Here is a 20802-nt window from a genome sequence, read left to right as displayed (position 1 = left end):
AGTTGTCTTTAATTAATATAGTATTAATTTTGAGAGCAAAAAAATTCAATTTTATTTAACACATTTTACACTTTTCCACTATATGTATAAATATGGGAAAGAAATAATCTGCCGATTATGTATATACAATAGAATTATTTTTCCATTATCATTTAGCATTGATTTATTTCTTTTATCATGTGAAATCTAGTAAAGATATAATAGGACAGGTTCGTCGCAGTGCCTGAAAGGTAGACAGATTGTACATATAGCCGAATCTACAAGAGACTGGAGTAGTTTACCCCTGGGTAACTGACGCAACGCCATATGGATAATAGCCTGGAGGGCTCACCTCCAATTTCTATGTACCATAGTACTAGTGTATGAGGCGCATTCAAGGTATCGACAAGGTACGCATGAATACGCCACGCCACGCACCCATAGCTTCCCAACTACACCCCCTTCGGCCCCTTAGCAAAACGATTCTGCAAAAACGATTCTGGCTGGAAATCGCGCACGTGAGTCATCGACATATTCGCCGCTGAACGCTCTGTGATCGTCGTTCCCACGACGTATATACCCTGTTGGAAAAAATAGTATCCTTTCCCGTGTACGCAAGGACCTCGATCGACCTCGCATCACTCGGATGAAAAGACTTTTTACATCCATTGATGGTATATTGAACATCTCGTACAAGTCAATAGAATAAATAAATTTTTGAAAACACAATTAGAATGCCTATTATTCCTTTGATAGAAGAAATTAAGAGGATATAATATAAGGATGAGAGGATATAAGGAAGGGACAGGAGGCGATTGGGATCTTGTTTTGCGAAATTGAAAGATTGACGTGCCACTATGGAATTATGCAACGTCAGTATGGGAGATCAAATGCAGTTTGAACTAATTGAAAAGTACCGCACGTGTACGGGCCGTTAGCCATAAATCTGTCGCGAGACGCGCACGAATTGTGGACGTAGGGCGTGTTTTATCGCGAGCGACAGGCATCGCTGGATAGGTCTTTCGTTAATACGTGACGAATCGCGGGTACGCGTACCGCGATAAATTTCGATTTCGCCGACACGCGACGACTGCTGCACTGGTGCTTTGTTCGAGGAACGCGACGAATTTGTCATAGCAAGTATTGTAAACAGAAGTCGCACGATTAGATTTTCTGCTTGGTGGATTGTCATCAAATTGCGTCAATCGTTTTATTATATATCCCACCAAGGAATATTTCCTTTTTAATATTTTATACAATTTAACTTCAAAATAATAAATCTTCTAATTTTATTTTATAAATTCAGTTTTTATTTATATGTATCTACAAATGTATAAAAAGCGTACGATTCTATAAAAATCTAATATTCAATTTGAATACGATAATTTCGATGTATACGTCAAGTTGACATAAAAATATGTTTTTAATTTAATACAAATATAAAAACGGATTAAACCACGAAATTCGCTCAATGCATTTATTGTACTAGAAATTTAAAATGTCTATTACGAAGCTGGATCTTCATTAATAATCTTTAAATAATTCAATCTTGAATTACTAATATATACTATATACGTACTTGCGAAGTCTGATAAAGAAATAAGCGAACTTTTTTAATTACTCAGCAACGGAGCGTCCTAGCGACGTGCGGTTTACAGCACTACAATCGTTATAATTTTCCGAGTAACTGGCTTTTTAAAAATTGTTTACATCTCGTTTAGTTTCAGAGTTATTGCTATTTGAGTGCAACGTCTTTTAGCGTTCGTGACGATTTTCGCTCCGAAATGAATTTTTGCAATTTTTGACTCAAGGTCAAACAATCAACTGTCAGTACCACGACAAAACTACTCTAATAATTGCGAATTAAATTGCCAAGCAATTTTAATAATTTGACGCTACAATCAAGCATTATATTATAAAGATGTTAATATGTTGAAAAACTGTTAATAAAAATTTATTGCGAAAAATATTACCTCGAAAAGTCTACAATATGATATATATGCAAGTACATATATAGTATATGTTAGTAATTCAAGATTGAATTATTTAAAGCAGTAAAGAGCCAGTTTCAACCGTAATAAGCATTTTAAATTTCTAGTATTGATTGTGTTCTCACGCAGTCTAAAATAAAGATTCTTAACATTTTATTGTGTTGTCAAGTAAGTAAAATCTATGTTTCATAATTTGAAGTATTTGCATTTTGCTTTTACAGATTAAATCAGTGTAATGGTTTTAATATGCACTAGTGCATCCAATTGAATTCGTTATAATTAATTTTAAAATACGCTGTGAATCGGTGTGGATTAATTTCAATCACTTTCATAGCAAGTACTAAAGTACGCTAAATCAATTAGTATATCGTTTTAATCGAATTCATTATGATGTTAGATCAACATTAGAATTCTATGATGCTGCTGGATTTTCATTTGACGTATTAATGAGATCGACGTAATTGCACCGAGTCGATTTTAACGAAGCCTCTTTGAGTCAGCGTGCGCACCGCAATTTCTGCGATGTGCGTCAGCATCCTTTCTTCTGCTTCCAATCAACGATTTATCGTACCATGAGAGTACCTCTCGGTACGATTCGCCTGACATATTCTATAGATAACGAGACGTGTACATTATTATGCACGTATTATGTTATTGCGTCAAGTTAACAAGAGTGAATATAAAGTCCATAATTTTTTACATTAAATATAAACACACACATACACACACACAATTTGAATTTTTTTTAAACATTTGATTATATTTACATGTAATTATATTTTATTATTAGAAATATAAAATTATTACAAAAAAAATATTTTTTTATATTCCTATTTTTTAATAAAGGCGATTTAATAATTTTTAGAATATGTTTGATATTATTCATTTTTAGCTACTACGTATATAAATATCTGAAGTAACTAAATATTTCTACAAATCATGCAAATGATAATTTGAAATAATTATTTATTTAAAGAGAGAGAAAGAGAGAGAGAGAGAGAGAGAGAAAGAGAGAGAGAGAGAAGGGGGATAGCGGACGACCCAAATTAATCTCAAATCAATCCCAAAACACCCATAAGTATTTCGGCGGTGCAAGAAATAAAGTTTAAAGGGATTCGGCGGTTATGCATTTTGGGAAGGTGTGCACTGCGAAATGCAGTCGCGGTGGATATTGGATGTGGATGATGGGGTAGCCGCGCCGTTCCATGCACGGGAAAAGAGGCGGCTATGGGGTAGCAAAGCTAAGCCAGTAATGCAATAACTTGAATAGAGGGGCACGCAGGCGGAAAGAACATAACCTACCCCTCTGAATGTCCCTTTTCCTATCTCTTCTCTCTCTCTCTCTGTCTCTCTCTCTCTCTCTCTCTCTCTCTTCCATCCTTCTTTTAGGGCACATGGGTACATACGAATCTGCGCACGTATAACTACTCGCACGGTGCACGGAACGTGGTTCGAGGGTGGTTGCAGGGTTCTTCACCCCCTGACTAGGAAGGTACCCCACGTACAGTCGGTCACGTTAAAAGGCTTTTAGTACTCACTCGTTCGCCGTTATTGAATCTCGAGCTGCTCACACAAGGGCTGAGTAATAACTGAAGGAATCGTATTCGTATGTTCGCCAGGTGCATCTTTGAGTTATCATCTTAGCTCGTGAAGAAAAGTCGATATCGGATCCTTTTTTATAAAAGATTTCAGTCTCTCGTGAAAAGATTGAAAATCAGTTATTATATCGATAAGTTCAATTTTAGAAATGTCATAGGTAAAAAAATATATCTGTCAATCGTGATATATTTTCAATATTGCAAATAAACATAAAGTATTATTTTCACGAGCAAAATCATCAAAATGAATTATTTGTATCCGATCCTTGTTTTAATATTCATGAAGTATTTTACATATACCAGATTTACATTATAAAACAAATTAATTCTTTCTGTTATTTCATTATTAACATTAAATACTTATCTTCTTATATATAAAATAATTCTTAATAAATAATTCTTAAAATTCAATTAACACAAAATCTATTGACACTTGTTTAAGAATTGAAAGGTTACTGTTTAAAAAAATTAGTTTTATTTATCTTGGTTTCAATTTGATTTGATGTAATTAAAATCGGTTATAATTTAAGATAAATGTCCCAGTAACCGAACACAATCCTATGTCCACTTACATAAAATTTGTTATTATTAATTTCAAATACTTTCTTTATTACTTTATTAATATTATATTTGTACATTTAAAAGTCCTAATTAAATTATAATATTGTATTTAAAAAAGCAACATAAAAGACTTTTGAAAATGCTTTTAAAAAAAGCATTTAAGATTAATAATAATATATACAAATAAAGTTTTGTGTAAATTTCCGGACCATAGGTACATGTCCGGTCACAGGACATTTACATTATCATACAAATCTGCAAATTATATTGTAACAAAATTAATCTTTCAAAAGATAAATGCTAGCGATAAAAATTATTACTACAAGTTGCAGTTGTTTCAGGAAACTTAGTTGCTCGCCGTAGTTGTCGTACGTTATATAAGTTATATTACGGTATTACAAAGACTCCCTAATGAAACTTAGAATTAGTGACACGATTGACTGTACCTGTACCGCAGGAGGGTGATCCCGAGAGTTAAACTCCGCGATTCGAGAATGACGGAGGTGGGAGGTGAGACGGGGGTGGTCGATGCTTTCCCGGTCAAATACAGGGGAAAAAGACAGGGCGAGCGAGTGAATGAATGGCTTCCAATCTGTTCCATCCCTTTGTTGGAGCGGCTCGTGCCGCGTGTGCAAATCTACCCCTGTTTCGCCCGTCGGTCCGTTTTCCCCTGAGCTCCTGATTACCCCTACAGATCCTACCATCGTGCACACGCCTCACACCTGAGCACAATGGACCGCCGATTTTCTCCCCTGGTCTTACTTTCTTGTGTTTAAATACTGACATGCCGAGTCTGTACGTCTATACGTATTTTGTCTCCACGATTTTCCCTCTATTTTCTTATCCGCGAAAACGTCACGTTCTCATGTATCTCGTTGGATAATGGGATACTAAAGTCGTCAAGTGGATACCGAGAGTGAATTCCACGGAATACATGAGTACTGTGCTGAAAATTACTAAGAGCTAGTTTGCTAACGCTGCTGTAATTTTATCCTAGATTTTAATGATTCTTAGTCCTTCTGTATATGATTGAAAACAATATACAGTTTTCAAAATAAAGTAGTCAAAATTTGTAATTTAATATCGTTTAAATATTAGCATGTCCATTAAGCAGAAATAAAAAGTATTGGTTGGAATAAAAGTTCGTAGTGAAAATAAATTTAAAAAAAATTTAAAAATTCAAGCAGCTGTAATTTAATTAAAAATAAACGAAATTTTAATTAAAGAAAAAGAATTTTAAAACATAAAATTTCTATTTTCAAAAGATCTATACCTTTTGAGTTTCTGTAAGTTTGATAATTTTAACATGTAAAAAATAGGTTAAATAAAATGGAAACTTATCTTTTCACTTTGTGAACCTTTTATGTGCTAAAAAAAAATTTGTAATAATTTTCGACTTTCTAACGTGAAAGCTTAAAGTTTTTCCTACAAACGATTTTTTTAATGTTTAAGATTTTTCAAGATTTTTTTGTTGCCGATTTGAAATCGATTTAGTTAAATACATAAAAGGAACATTTTGATTTTAAATTGTTTATGATTCCGTAAAAATCATCGTTAAGAATCATCTTATCGCAATTCAAAAGACAGATTTTCGAAGCTAAAACTTTACTTTATCGAAGAGTATTGTATAATTACTAAAAAAGCATGTGGACATAATACAAATGAAGACTATGAATTTTGGTTCTAATTCAATATATGATGTGTGTTTAGAACTATCTATTAAATAAATTGATCACAGGAATGTATTCTGTTTCAAAGTATTTCTATTTTTCGATTCTCTTTTCTTATTTTAAAAGTTTATATGAGGAAGAACCAAAGAGAATATATAATACTTTTATAAAAATAATTTTTTCAAATCATTAAGTTATACATACATTTATTATACTTTTTTCACAAATAAATATTACATTTTTTATTATACAAAATTATTTCTATGGATGTATGAGAAAATATTACAATTTCTTTTACATGAATAATAATGATATAATTATGCTGTCGGCGTTACAATAAAGGAAATCGAGTATAGGAGAGCCGACAGAGAGGATGTTGCGGCCAACAAGGAAAATAAAGCAGAGCGACTTATCGCTATCAACGTGTGCAGAAGTGAGCAAAGGTGAGGGCACTCACGTAAGCCGTAAATAAAGATTATATTGCGCATATTCATACGCATATTGAATTTCTCTACAGTATTAATTTCTTCTTCTATGAAAAACTTCTTCTCTATCTACAATTCTACGAATTATTTGATAGCAATATGGATTGAACAACGGATGGAAAAATAGTAGTAGAGAATCAATTAGAATAAAATTAGATCAAAATAAAATTCGACATTATACAATATAATTTGATTTATATAAGATTCCAAACGTGATTAAAGATTTCTCTGTATTTAAGCCACTTTTTTAGAATTCAAGATAATAGATCTTTAACACACACACACACACACACTTCTGAAGATATCTAATTAATTCTCTCAAGTTTTCGAAAGTAGGTTAAATTATAAATTGTTGTACTAAACTATCTTAATTGTTCTTCATCGAAAAGAATTATTGTATTTTTTAGATATATCATAATACTTTATTACGTTTTATATATTCCTGTAGCATAAAGTTTCATTATTATATTTTTATGATTTATTTTACACTTTTTCTATAAAAAATTAATAAAATTAAATGTATTTTTTAATAATTATGTATACTAATGTTTATATTTCTTCTTTTTCTTTCTAATCCTTAAAATAAGGAAAATATTTTATACCAATTTTTCCCTTAGTAGTATAGTATCTTCGCTTATTTCAAGGATTTTATTTCGCAGGGTCGATTATTTCCGTGTGAATTACCACAGCGACTCTGCACCCGTACGCTCATCTACTATAATCGTAGACTTATCGTCAATCTCAATTTCAGCCATCTCATGATTCATAAATTTCGATACATGTGGGTCCACGTGTACCTGATCAAAGGCTATTTAGCTCGGTGTCTGCGTATACCTTAACAGCTCGTAGGTGCGCACGAATGATGATCGTTAACGAACATGCGGGCACCGCGGTGGGAATTTCACTCAATTTAAGTATAATTGTTTAATTGAGGATCTTCGCCGAGGCGCTCGCCACATGAATTGGTCGTTTACGGTTCCGTTCTCTCATCTCATATTTTCGAGTCTCATCACGCAGCACAAAAACTTTGATTAAAATTTTCTTTTCTACTATACGTCATTTTCTTCTTATCTTTTTATTTTTTTATTATAATTAACAAATTAAAGCAAAGTACATTTAATAGTAACTAATTGTTTCTCTGACATTTAGCAAGTACGTATATATAAATAGGCTATTTTTATTGAAATACTAGAAATTAAGTAATAAAAGACAGCCAAGTTTGTTGAGAACAAATTTTATAAAGTCTATTATAAATTTTGGTCAATAGAAAGATTAGAATTAAGATTTGACATATTCAATGCAATTTGTAGAATGCTAACAAAGTAATTTGTAGAAGTTTGTAGAATGTAGTAAAGACCTCTGTAAAATGTGGTGCAAACTTTGACGTAAATTGATGGCAGAAATAAAGCTGAACCTGTATTCAACCAATTCTATTTGGTTTCTGCTGCCAATTTGCTAACAATTTTAAATTAAATTTATTGCCAACCTACTAGCGTACTGCGAAAGATTTACTTATTGCGATAGTAAAAAATAAATACAGATAAAAGCAATATCTATGTCCAAATAATTTCATTTTAATTATTATTAAACATAAAAAATTACTTCTATAAATATTTTAACGTTTGTCAGATATGTTTCTATACACATGCATAGTACCAAGAAATTGTATTAATGTTCAACTAACATAGAAACACTTAACTTTAATTTTAATTTAATTTTCTTTTTATCTTTTTTAGTTCTATAATTAGAAAAAAATAAAGAATAAATTAAACCAAGATTAAAGTTAATTTACATTGGCAAAAATAAATTAATAAACAGGAATGGAAATACACAAACAAAATACATTTTTATCATTTTATTAAAGATAAACTTATGCGCAATTTATAAATTCATAGGTATCGATATTTTTGCGAAATATAAAGTTACAATATACGATTAACGTACTTTCCGACATGCATCATTTAATATTACAACTGCAGGATATAAAATGGTTCATAGGTATTATCTGTATCTGTGAATGTAAGAATCGCGAGAGATTCGGAAGAAATTATGATAAGATAGAGATGACACAAGCGGTTGAATCCGCCCGCGATCGCGTAGAAACGATATAATATATATCTCACGACGAGACGAGAGATCGTTGTTACAATCCTGGAAGAATATAGCGACGGGGGTGAAAATCATGACACGTGGCCCGCGGGTACTCCAGGAAGAACAAGGGGAGAACTCGGACTAGTATTGCTGGCCCCAGCCATAGCGAACGTGAGTTACCTTTACTGCATTTGCTATTCTCCATTGTGCACGACTACGATACGGGACCGTGCAGGGGAAGCTGCGAGAGAGATCGCATGAGTCATACCGAGGCGAGTGAAACTCTGCTAGCATTGGCGTAGAACATCTTTTCTAAGAGCTTTCTTATCTTCCGAGGCATCATGGTAATTTTTTGCTCATAACTCTTCTTCCTATCAAAGTTTGGTACCGAAGTTGTTAATATTTCCTGAACAGAATAAAACTTATTGCTATCTTATAATAACTGAAACTTTTGTTAGCTGTAATGATAATGACTAATTATATTCGATTGCTTAATTATAATTTCCATCTTTGCACTTCCCAGAGAAAAATATAACTTATCGATGTCGAATCGATATGCAATTGTCGATTATTTCTAAATGGGATTGTTTCGCTTTTACACGAGTTTATATAATATGTTTAGTATGTAAAAATTAAAATTAGTTATGTTTATTTATAATATTTTTTCAATAATATAACTTAAAAATAGTTTAAATAAAGGAAAAATGCGTTTCTTGTATTGATAACAATAGTTGTTTAACCTCCAGCAATACTGTATTTTAAAGGTATGGTCAATTTTTTAATGAATTTTTCATGAATTCTGGTAGATAAATTTAAATCTGTATAAAAAGATAAGTAAAATACAATTCAATTTCTATGATAATAAAAACTCGTTATTAAAATTTCCATAAGTATGTAAATTTTTTTAAAGATGTTTATACAATTCGGAGCTATATAAAAATTTGCATTGAAGTTCGATTTAGATTCCGAACAAAAAGTGAAAATTTTTCATTGCTGACAAAGGGTTTTAAGAGAATAGAGGCTGATATATTTAAAAATTATATACGAAATTTTTACTTCGGCATGATTAGCACGCTATCATATAAAAATTAATGTCTCATGCAGTAGTGTTTTCACAAAGATAACGTCGCTGACTGATCATCGAGACAAGAATGGCACATTGTTTGCTTTGGCTTACTGGATACGCATTGATAAACGCAAGATACAATAAAAATTCGAGTGACGAATATATTATGAAAATGATAGAAAAAGAAAACAGTAAAATCGATTAAAAAATTCGATCTATTAAACAAAAAAATTTTCAAGCTTTTGTCAGACAACCTTACATTCTTAATATATTTTCATTATGCTTTCGGTTTTTTATTAAAAATCTCTTCTTTGATCTGAAATCTATAATATTTTTAATATTCCTCGACTGTATAATATGAAGTATATAATGACTGTATAATATAAAATTTTTTTGCCAAAAGAGAATAGCAAAATGTTGAAATAAATTTGAACAAAATTATTCTGGCAAGAATATGAGAGTCATTAACTAGTGAATTCAGGCAATTTGAAGAAGTAGTTCAGGAGGTCAGCCCTAGATTAGTCTAAAATTGCAGAGAATTTTTTAAATTGGTGCCGAAGTTACAGTGACAGAAATCATCGATATGAGCAATGAGTGAAAAAGGAAAGAATTTGTCACGACACGTGGGGTACCTACGTCACTGCGCTCGGTCAATGCATCAATCCGGTCTGCATCTGTATGTATTTACGCTTGGCGGAGAGGAGGGAAGAAAGAAGGGGATGGACAAGGGGAAACCCCTATGTGACATCATCCCCCACGCGAGCGAGCACCCGCTTCGTTTCGCTGGCTGACTTCTGTCGCCTAACTCCAAAACACCCCTGGACCCTGCCACCTCCCTTTACCTTTAATCTTTATCAATCCATCCAGCCGAGTTGCCGAATCGAACGCATGCACGAGATGGGACGCGAACGCCACCGCGCATTATTCACGGCCGATAGCGCCTTTACCCCTCCATCTCCCCACCCCTCTCACCATGGATCTACCTCTTTCACCGAGTTTCACCCTCTCCGTCCTCCATCCTGTTTCAACTTGTATGCTCTTCGTAGTCTCATAGCAGTTTGTCCTTTGGCAAATAAAATGAAATAATTAATTAAAACACATGATCATGATCATTACTTTTGACGTATCTTTCAATATGTGATTTTTATTTGTCTTTAAATATTAAGAATTATTATCGATATTGATATTAGAAATTTCAATAACAATGGTCTTTACTTAAGTAAGCAATTCTTATTCGTCGTTTGTAATTTAATAGTGTTTTAATTACACTATATATTATATTATAGTATAGTCATCATTTTTATGCATATATCCAATATACATTTGTAATTAAAGACAAATTTATAAAGAAATTAATTGGGACTAGATTTGAAGCACTGCAAATAAAAAATATTTGGATACTTTTGTATTATATTCCTCATTATTTAATATTGGATTTGCATAATTTGATATCGTTTATAACATATTTATAATTCCTTTTAATTTTAATACAATATGAAATGTATATTTGGAATGGTTATGGACAATATTATTAATTTCGGACTGTGCGTGATATAATGTTCCTTCTTCTTTTTACCGTTATTTTCTTTTTATTTGTCCTTTCTTGTAATATATTAGGTGTTGGAATTAATTCGTAGCGTTTTACAAGTGATGGGAAGTACTTTCATTAATGTATTTTTTAATGCTCATGTGAAATAAATAACATTCTTTCATTAAAAACGCTACGAATTAATTCCAACACCTAATAAAATCATATATTATACATTTTTTATCAACAAAAAATAAAAGCGATATATGTATATAATATTTTATATATACTGTCTTCTGTTTACTCATAAGGACATTAAGAGCAAACGAAAACGAAAAGTAACAATTGTGAAATTATTTAGATATTAAAATTTTTTTAATTTATCAAAATATTTGATGTTTTTAAATGTAACAGTTAATGAAAGTTTTATTTTAAGTACAATTATAAAAAAGTAATAATTTACGAGGTATTCAATATTTTATGTCAATACCCACACAGTACACTTTATCCTGAGAATATCCCAAATTGTCCCATATTGATAAAGCGATTCCACGGATATCCCATTTGGGATACCCACAAAGAAAATATGGTAAAACATCGTATTATAAGCTATCCTATTAATATTTTAAGATTATTATTTTAAGAATATTTTATCCTATCATATTCAAATTCTTCCACTATACAACATAGTTCTCCAAGAAATGTCCTAAGGATGCTTAGAGTACAGCAAAGATTTGCAATTGGAGAATGTCAGAAGTAAAAGTAAAGAAGTAAAGAAGTAAATGTCATAGTTACTTTGGACATACAAACGATACGATGTACTGCGTACTAATTAAGACATGTTTCATAAAGCATATAAAGATTTTTATTATATTAAATGTTATACTAAGGCTGTATTCAAGAACATTACCCGGATGCCCCCATGTAATCTTATTCTTGTTTAACATTGGGTGAACAACAAGTATACACAGACACTGTTTGCAATTACTCTGCTCCCACTAATCAGTTTTCTTTGCTGAAGCTTGAACGCAGCCATTAATCTAATCCAGATCAGTTCAAACCCGCTATAGTCGAAAATGCTATATACAAACCAGGAAATGCAAAAATATGCAGTTTTTCAGATTTTAAGAATTTATTCAAGATAAAAAAGAAGTTTATTTACGTGTATGTATTTACGATATAATTAAATATTCAATTACAAATTAATAGTTCGAACTTACAAGTTACAATCAGATACTAAGTTTTTGCATCATTCATATGTGAGCATTATTAAAAAATTTAAACAATTACATTATCTATCTTAAGTGTTTGTGTGTGAAAATTAACATTAAAATAGGTTACGTTATTGCTTTGAATTGATGTAGACCTAAATTAATCTTTTATTTATTAATCGGTTCATCACACGTTTGGATAAAGATTTTACTCTTTCGAGATATTTATACTTTTATTTAATTTAAAAATTTTACGTGTTATAAGGTGTTGCGCATCGATCGAATCATTTAATATGATTGTGATCTATAGAAATAAAAGATGAGTTAAGAAAATTATGAACTTTAAAAACTCTTTACTGCATTACTTATTTGTCATTTTTTTTTGTAACAAAGAGATAAATTGGCAATTCTCAATCTGAAAGTGAAGAAAAGCTCATTCTTTGTCTTCTCTAAAAGTAATATAGTTTCCAACTGTGGATAAAGAAAACATTGTAATCGACATAGAATCATGTATTTTTAATGTTGCTGAAAATGTTTATTTATGTATTTAAAATAAATTGGAACGTCCATCAATAATTTATATTCGATCCAAGATAAATTTTTTAATACATATTTATTCCGCACTAATTACCGCGCTGTATTGTTTGTTTTCTCATACATATCAATTATCATTATTTAAAATTTTTGTTTGAATTTTGAAAGAAATATGATAAAACCTGCTAGATTGGTAGCAGAAACCGAATAAAGTCCTGCATAATCTGATGGCAGATTGAAAGCAGAACCTAATTCAAGCAAACTCTGCTCGATTTCTGCCAATCTGCTGGCATAGCTTGTCAACAGGCTTTATCGACAAATTTATAGCCAATAAAAATGTAGACACAGATGGTTATGGTTTTGTAGTAAAAATCTGATCGAGTTTACTGCCAATTTGGACCCAAATTATTAACATTTTGCTATCAGAGTTTGTAAAGCCAAGATTAAAAGAAAACAGATTTATATTGATCTGCAAATTACGTGTATGTATATATCTACGTATGCTTAGCAAAAACTCAGAATGATAAACAAAGGGAGCTTTCCAGCAAGAGACACAAATTACACAAGTCATTCTGTCCTTGTTCAATAATCAGTAAAAAACAAAGATGGAATGATTCTTGTGTCGATTTATGCCTCTGCTGGAAAGCTCCAAAAGCAATAATTGTGTCTAGCAGTAGGTGTTTGATCTTGCAAGAGATGGCGTTGTAATATGTTGGATGAAACAAATGTACAACTGGTCACAGAAAGGTTGCAATACATTTCTTCAACAGATTTCGGAACGCTGCCTCACCAAGCGATTAGTTCTAGCGATTATTTGTAGCTCCATGAATAAAAACCAATCGCTCGGTGAGCCGCATTCCGAAACCCATCGAAAAAATGGTGTTGCAATCTTTCTGTGATTGATTATATGAGTTGAGATATAATGTAAGAAATAAATTAAAGATGCCACTATTATCAATTTTTTTATTTGAAATTTTTTAAATCTGTACTATCGACATTGATCAAGTTAGGCAGTTACTCCAGCATTCCCTTAACTAAAATGAAATTTAAAAACTTGTGTTTTTGGTCTAGTCTAACAATTAAATATTATGAAGCTGAAAAATGTAGAGGTCTCAATAACAAAAATATGGATTTTTTTTCTAATTTTCAATAAAGTTTACTTTAGAATATTTTTTTTGGGAGTGATTCACTTGCATCAACGATCATACTATTAAAGATATCCTTACGGAAGTTCGCGTTAATAAATGATTAGAAATAAGAAACTAATAATATAGTACTAATTTTATAATTTATTAGTTCGTAGATGTATATAAATAAATATGTTAAAACTCAATAATACTCGATTTTTCTTTAAAATTGTGATTTAGAGTGCTGTGATTTAAAGTCTTATGACAGCATATAAAAAATTTTTGTAGCTAGGTTCCTCATGGACTAATATTTCCAAAATTGTGAAAAATCAAAAAATTTATTTTAAACATTTTATGAAAAAGATAATTATTATATAATAGAAGAATCCGCAAAAAAATAAAATTTCGATATTTCTTTATTATAAAACAGAAGATAATAAAAAATATTTTAAATTAAAAGACGGTTTGAGGTTAGAATAACAGTCCGTTTTCCGAAAAAATCGTTCCATGGAGAACTCAGCCACAAACATTTTTTATATGCTGCAAGCACGCAATTTTATTCCCAACAATATAAATAGTTATATTTATATGCTGGAAAAATGAATACTTATTGGATCATCTAAAAAGTACCCGCGCTTTTTTGTCACTACATGGTGTTGATGGTCAACACATCTAGTGACAAAAAACCGCGGATACTTTTTAGATGACCCAATATATATTAATAAATACTTATCGAACAATTATTTATTAATAACAAATTTTTTTTCATATATATAGACTATATAGATTCAATTTCGATAATCTTGTATTTAATGTACATATATGTATAGACGAACAATAATGCATCTCAATAATTCTGATTTGATCCCCACTCTATTACTTTTCCGAGATTTCAACTGTCATGGGACAGCACTCTTAGACCCGGTTGCACCAACATTATTTTGATTTTAAGCGAAACTTAAAACTCTCTCTATCTCGTTTTAAAATTGAAAAAAAGACAGGGACAAAGAGAGTTTTAAACCTCGCTTAAAATTAGAATAATGTTGGTGCAACCGGACCTTAATGATATAATCCAAATTTGATTATCAACAGAGTAGTTGATAATTGTAGAAAAAAAAAATTATAATTTAATAGCAATATATGACAAGTCTGCATCTTATTTATGAAGCATTTATATGATAATATGAAAATAAAAAATTATAAATTTAATAATATATTAGCCAAATATTTATGTTAATAATTATAAATTTATATCAATTGTCGATAATATCAACGTTCTTCAATTACGTCTGAGCTTAGAGGCTTTTTATGAGGACAAAAATTTGCCCAGAGTGGTCTTTAATACTATCGTCGGTCCTTGCACACCAATCACAGCGATCTCTCCATAGAGAATTTGTTTTTTTTAGCGCTGTGATTAACTTGTGCGCAGTTAGCTCGTATATGATTAATATATACCCATCTTTTTCTAAATACAATAATTTTAGATTACAATCCAAGGTAGCAAACTGTCGTTATTTTAACGATAGTTAATCATTTTAAATTATTGACATCATGTGACCTGTTTAAGAATACCTGTGTAATAATGATGTCTTTATCTTTTTGACTAATTAATGACGTCATATAATTTCACAATGTTCTGAACAAACAATAATTCTTCCTTTTACAAGTTTCATTAATAAGTATGATTAAATGTAAGATAAATATCATTCTCTCTAATGAATGTGTAACACCCAACAAGGTAAGTACATATGATGTAATAAAGTAAGTATATTAGTGAAACAAAATGATAAATTATAATAATCTTTCTTTTTTTAGGTATCAATCAGTAACTCTATTGTAATTATTAGGTGTTGGAATTAATTCGTAGCGTTTTTTAATGAAAGAATGTTATTTATTTCACATGAGCATTAAAAAATACATTAATGAAAGTACTTCCCATCACTTGTAAAACGCTACGAATTAATTCCAACACCTAATATTAAAAGTGATTGTTGCTATATTTTATTTGAAACATCTCATTATCTTGTTATCTTCAAATTAATAATGATTACTCTTGCTTCTTTTTTCAGGTCTAGATATTATTAAAATTAACACTAAGACACTACTATGTCTCCAGATAAACATATTCCAAATACTTGACTCAATCTATCCAATTCAACTTTTAAATTTTTTCTATTTCCATAAGCATCCAGCCACTGCTAACAAATATTAATCTTCTTTGGAAAGTAATAATACAATATGTGATGCCTTTTGTGTAGAACGAAATGTATGACTAGTATAGTTTGGAATACAACACGAAGGCATAGTTTCTACAAATCAAATAGAATATGATAATTATTTCGAAAAGAAGTTGATAAATTATAATAAAAGAAATGGTTTCTGAATAATTATACAATTTAGGGTCCCCACCTTAAAAATCAATAAAATTAGGTTCATTCGACATGTTTTTGGATGAAATGAAAGAATCTGGCAGAAAAAAGTGTTACTTTGTCCCGCGAACCGAAATATTAAGCATTAAAGTTGACGATTATTGAAGTTAGGAAATCTGTCACAGTTGAGACAATTATAGAAGTCGTGCGTCCCTTTGCAGGGGGTAGGGGAGGAGGGTGAGAGTCGCTTCGCGTGTAAAGTCGAAATCCATGTGGAACAGTACAATTGTAGACCTCGGCTCGTTTTCAGAACGCGCTTACAGCGATGTTAGCATGCTAATATGCTATAATTTACGTTACGCATACTGTAGAATTTCAGAGATAAAAGCGCGTTCTGAATACGGGCCCTTATTTTGTCTCTGGCCTAGTTTCCATCGAGGGTTTAATTCGGATCAGAATGTAAAAACCATCCAACTATAGCCGAGCATTCCCCTGTCGTTCGACTGTAAAGGTGAAATCACACGGTGCGGAAAACGACTGCAAAAAGCAACCAATCAGCATTATTCTACTGTCACGTCCACGGTACATATAAAACTTGTCCAGAAATATCCCCAGGCGAATCACAACTTTCTTTATCTTAATAAACCGACAGGGCACAAAAACCGCCTAGACCGCTCCTGACGCCTTCCCCACCACTAGCGCCCCACCAGCGTGGGAGGAGATCCTTCGAAAAAGCCCTCGGGATAACCGAGTAGTAGTTAAGTTAAGATTAAGTCCTCAACTGGGTTCCCTTTTTTACTCTCTCGTGACAAAAGTTCGGACCGACACCATCTCTAACTCAAATTCCTAATTCGAACTTGAATCTATATCCAATCTTCCATTTCTATTCGTATAAGCAACTTCATCTAATTATATAAGTAAAACTCTATTCGACCTTGTCAATTTTAATCACGTTAGATACTAACCGTAGTATAAATTTAGTCATGTATTTAGTGCAACTTAATAACAGTAAAATATATAAGTTGTTTTCTGAGCAAAGATAAATACGCGAGTGTGACCTTTTTCTCAACGAAACCTTCCCTACGTAATCGGCATACATCACATGAAATTGCTCCTCACTTAAACTCACCAAGTGGACGCGCGAGTGAACGGCAGCCAGCATTGGACCAATCCCTCTCACCCACGACGGACTCGACCAACCAAGATCCCAACCAGCCCGCACGTAGCGTACCACGGATCGTAACACCGCGGAGCCGCTGAAAAGATCCGCAAACAATCATCGTATGGTAAGTACAGTTTGCATCCACTATTAGTCCTAGGTTTGTCCAGGTATTGATTACCGCCGGTCGGACCTCAGGACGTAACACTACGTTATTCTGAATAGCGCTAATTGTTGTTTCAATGACGCATTCTCTATTCCGCAGTTCTTTTCCGCACCATGTGATTTCATCCTAACAAGGGAATACTCGATAGTTGGTTGGTTCTTACATTCTGATCCGGATTAAATCTTCGATGGAAACTAGGCCTCTTGTCAGATTTCTTAACCTTAATAATCGTCAACTTTAATGCTTATTAATATCTCGATTTGCGGGCCACAGCGACACTTTTTTTCTGCCAGATTTTTTCATTTAAAACGCGTCGAATGAGCCTAATTTTATTTTGAAGTGAGGACCTTAAACTGTATAATTATACCGTTTCTGAATTAATAAGAAGCATAATTTTTTTTTAGACATAATTATACATACTCTAACTACTATAATTAGTTAAAAAACTCAAAAACCTTCGTTCATATCCGTAATACCTGTATTTATAGATCACTCAAAACAATCTTCCAATCTAAAAAAAGAGACCTGTTCTTTTTAGTTGAACTTTTTGCTGAAGTTCAGCTTTCGAATGCATGCACGGTTTATCTTTTCTCTTTTTCTCTCCAACGTGGAGAGAAAAGCAAGAAAGATGAACTGTGTAAAAACTTCAGCTAATAAGAGGCCTGGGGCCTTATTCTTGAAAAGTATTGCATACGAAAAAGTAGAGAAATGCTATAGTATATGTAACGTATACCAGAGAAACTTGAGAAAGGACATGACGGCCCAACATGTAACACGATTTTAAGTACGTTGCAATGTAAATCTGAGATGCCAGCTAACAGATGGCGAGCTTGATCACGTGATCTTCGAGCAATCTAAGTGTCAAGAATTAATTCCGAATGCTACAGAGCTGTAAATTGTCTTTTAAGATTAGATTATAAAATAAAAATGTTTATTTTTATGAATAAATGAAAAATATCCTATTTATTGAAAATTTCTTTTGCTTTACTAGAAACTGATAATAGTCTTATATATATATAAGACTATTATCAGTTTCTAGTAAAGCGAAAGAAATTTTCAATAAATAGGATATTTTTGTTGGAATACGTATGGCCTTTCATCACGCACGCTATCTATCCAGGGTTTCACAACTCCTTCCAAAACCGCAATGTAGGCAGCAGCATTCACTCGAAGTCCTTGAGAAAAGAAGTGCGGTGGCATGACGTGTCCTTCATTGCTCACCACGCCCAAAACCATGACAGTTGCCGGAAACTTTGTGTGCATAACATGAGGAACTTCTGAAGAATCAGCACATAGTCACCTATCATTTCATCGGTTAACTTTTTGATCCTGGTCAAAATTTTTTTCATCAGAATAAAACCACAGCATATCCGAGATTTCAGAATGTTTTAACTTGCTTAGAAGTCGTTGTGCCCGGATGAATCGCTGTTCTCGAGTGCGTGCAGACATAAACTGACCTTTGCGCATCACATATGATTTGTACCGGATGTCTTCGTGGACAATGCGACGGATTGTGCACTCAGAAACCTGAAGATCTCTTGATATGGCCCTTATGGACTTTGAAGGGTCTTCATCAATAATGCCCTGGACTTGCTGCACAAACTGTGATGTTCTAACTGTGTCTGAACGTGCTTTATGTGTTTTGCGCTTGGCAACACTTTGAACATTGCCATTAGATACTTCTAACTCTCGACGAACTTTGTGAACAAACGATCGGGCGAGATTCAAAAATTCGGAGATTTCAAGATCGCTGTGATTCGCGTGTATAGCGACGATAACAGCGTGTCTTTTCATTTCATGAGTTAGCTTATTGCCATCCATTTATGATCTGAAAGGAAAAAAGAAAGAAAAATATATTGCTGCGAAGTGACAAGCACATATGTGAGTGTCCTCAAATATCTGACGCATCCTGTACTAAAAATATATTGTTACACATGAATGTAGTAGACTCATATGCAAGGTGTGTTTTCTTAAAAGAAAATACTACATTGCAAAATAAATTTCAACAATTTATAAGTTATATCACTTGATTTATATTCGTCAGAGTCTTTAATATATTAACACAGTTTGATTTTTATTTTAGAAAGTATAGATTACAAAAGTAGAGATTGCATAAGACGACTCGGATATCGATATCGCATTGCTAGATTAGAATACGGGAAACTAAGAAAATATATACTATGAGTATTTATCTGACGACGTTAACAATTACCGAATGACATGAGTAGTAATCGATGTCGATCTCGCAGTGAACACAAGGTAATTCTTAATCTTACCGAGCCTATTATCTATCGCAAAGGCTTATACGAGGTCCACACGCAAAACACTAGAGAGAGGGAAAGAAAGGGAAGCCGGAAAGAAGAACCAACTCGCCGCAATTAACGCTCGCAACGTCACAAGCATTTTGCGGTTACAGGTTTTGGGCCATCATGTCCTCTCTTAGAATGCGATTACATGAAGCGCGGTACGCGGTAGAGAAACTAATTAGGTAATTACGAACCGCGCAAACCGTGCCGCTCTGAATCTTGAGGTGAAAATTATAAAAGTGAACGAATTTACTAGAATATTGATTATTTCATTGGTCAACACCTAGTAAATTTGCTCGCTTTTGTAATTTTGTAACCTTGTTTGAAGATACGGAATCGACTCCCAGGGAATCGATTGTGGATTTTAAAAGGAGGTGAAAATTACTAAAGTGAGCAGAGATTACTAGGTATTGACCAATTAAATTATAAATTTTCTAGTTAATTTGCTCACTTTTGTAATTTTCACCTTAGGTAAAGATATATTGGATCATCTAAAAAGAATTCGCGGAAGAACTTTATCACTAGATATATGACCATCAACACACATCTAGTGACAAAAAACCGCGGATACTTTTTAGATGACCCAATACAATTGATCCCCAGGAGAGTTGCACTACTGTATATACTGTGGTTACGGTCAATATAAAGGCTCCCTTAAGGGGATCCTAAAGCGAAGTTCGAACTTCGACGAAGTCATCAGAGTTTGCGCCGCGCGACTGTTTTTATATACTATCACATCAATATCTCACGCAACCTATGATACACGCATTTGCACATTTTTGTCAATTTTCGTATAACAAATTCGTCGTGATAAAGCGTCTAATTCTAAGTCTAATTCTAAGAACTCGACGTTATTTGTTTGCGTAAACTACGTATCTGGGAACCACTATTTCGTTCGTACAGGTTGCAAGTATTTATTTCAAGCAAATGTCACGATTTGACAGCTGAGACGCTATTTCAC

General features: G+C 32.5%; 1 protein-coding gene and 1 long non-coding RNA gene across 4 annotated transcripts; one reads left to right on the top strand and one right to left on the bottom strand.

Annotated features, from left to right (window-relative positions):
- Positions 1 to 17364: 17364 nt before the first annotated feature.
- On the top strand, positions 17365 to 19864 carry LOC147910130 (uncharacterized). 3 transcript variants are annotated; one of them, XR_015544386.1, is made up of 3 exons: positions 17365 to 17496; positions 17635 to 19416; positions 19619 to 19864. It is a non-coding gene; the product is annotated as an uncharacterized LOC147910130 (long non-coding RNA). The 3 variants fall into 3 exon arrangements; XR_015544384.1 differs by having other exon boundaries at positions 17635 to 19495; XR_015544385.1 differs by lacking the exon at positions 19619 to 19864 and having other exon boundaries at positions 17635 to 18426; positions 18656 to 19387.
- LOC105154645 (uncharacterized) lies at positions 17992 to 19356 on the bottom strand. Its single transcript, XM_011070311.2, has 2 exons — positions 18933 to 19356; positions 17992 to 18864 (listed from the first exon to the last, which is right to left on the bottom strand). The coding sequence occupies exons 1-2, from the start codon at positions 19354 to 19356 to the stop codon at positions 18851 to 18853; spliced, it is 438 nt and encodes a 145-aa protein (XP_011068613.1). The 3' UTR covers positions 17992 to 18850.
- Positions 19865 to 20802: the final 938 nt, after the last annotated feature.

Source organism: Acromyrmex echinatior, chromosome 3 (assembly GCF_024713525.1).
Source record: "Acromyrmex echinatior isolate Ae372 chromosome 3, ASM2471352v2, whole genome shotgun sequence".
NCBI classification, from domain to species: domain Eukaryota; kingdom Metazoa; phylum Arthropoda; class Insecta; order Hymenoptera; family Formicidae; genus Acromyrmex; species Acromyrmex echinatior.
This window is presented reverse-complemented; position numbering and strand designations above follow the sequence as displayed.

Bases quoted from the DNA above. Each gene is read 5' to 3' on its own strand.
- LOC105154645 (XM_011070311.2), bottom strand. From the start codon at position 19,356: ATGGATGGCAATAAGCTAACTCATGAAATGAAAAGACACGCTGTTATC.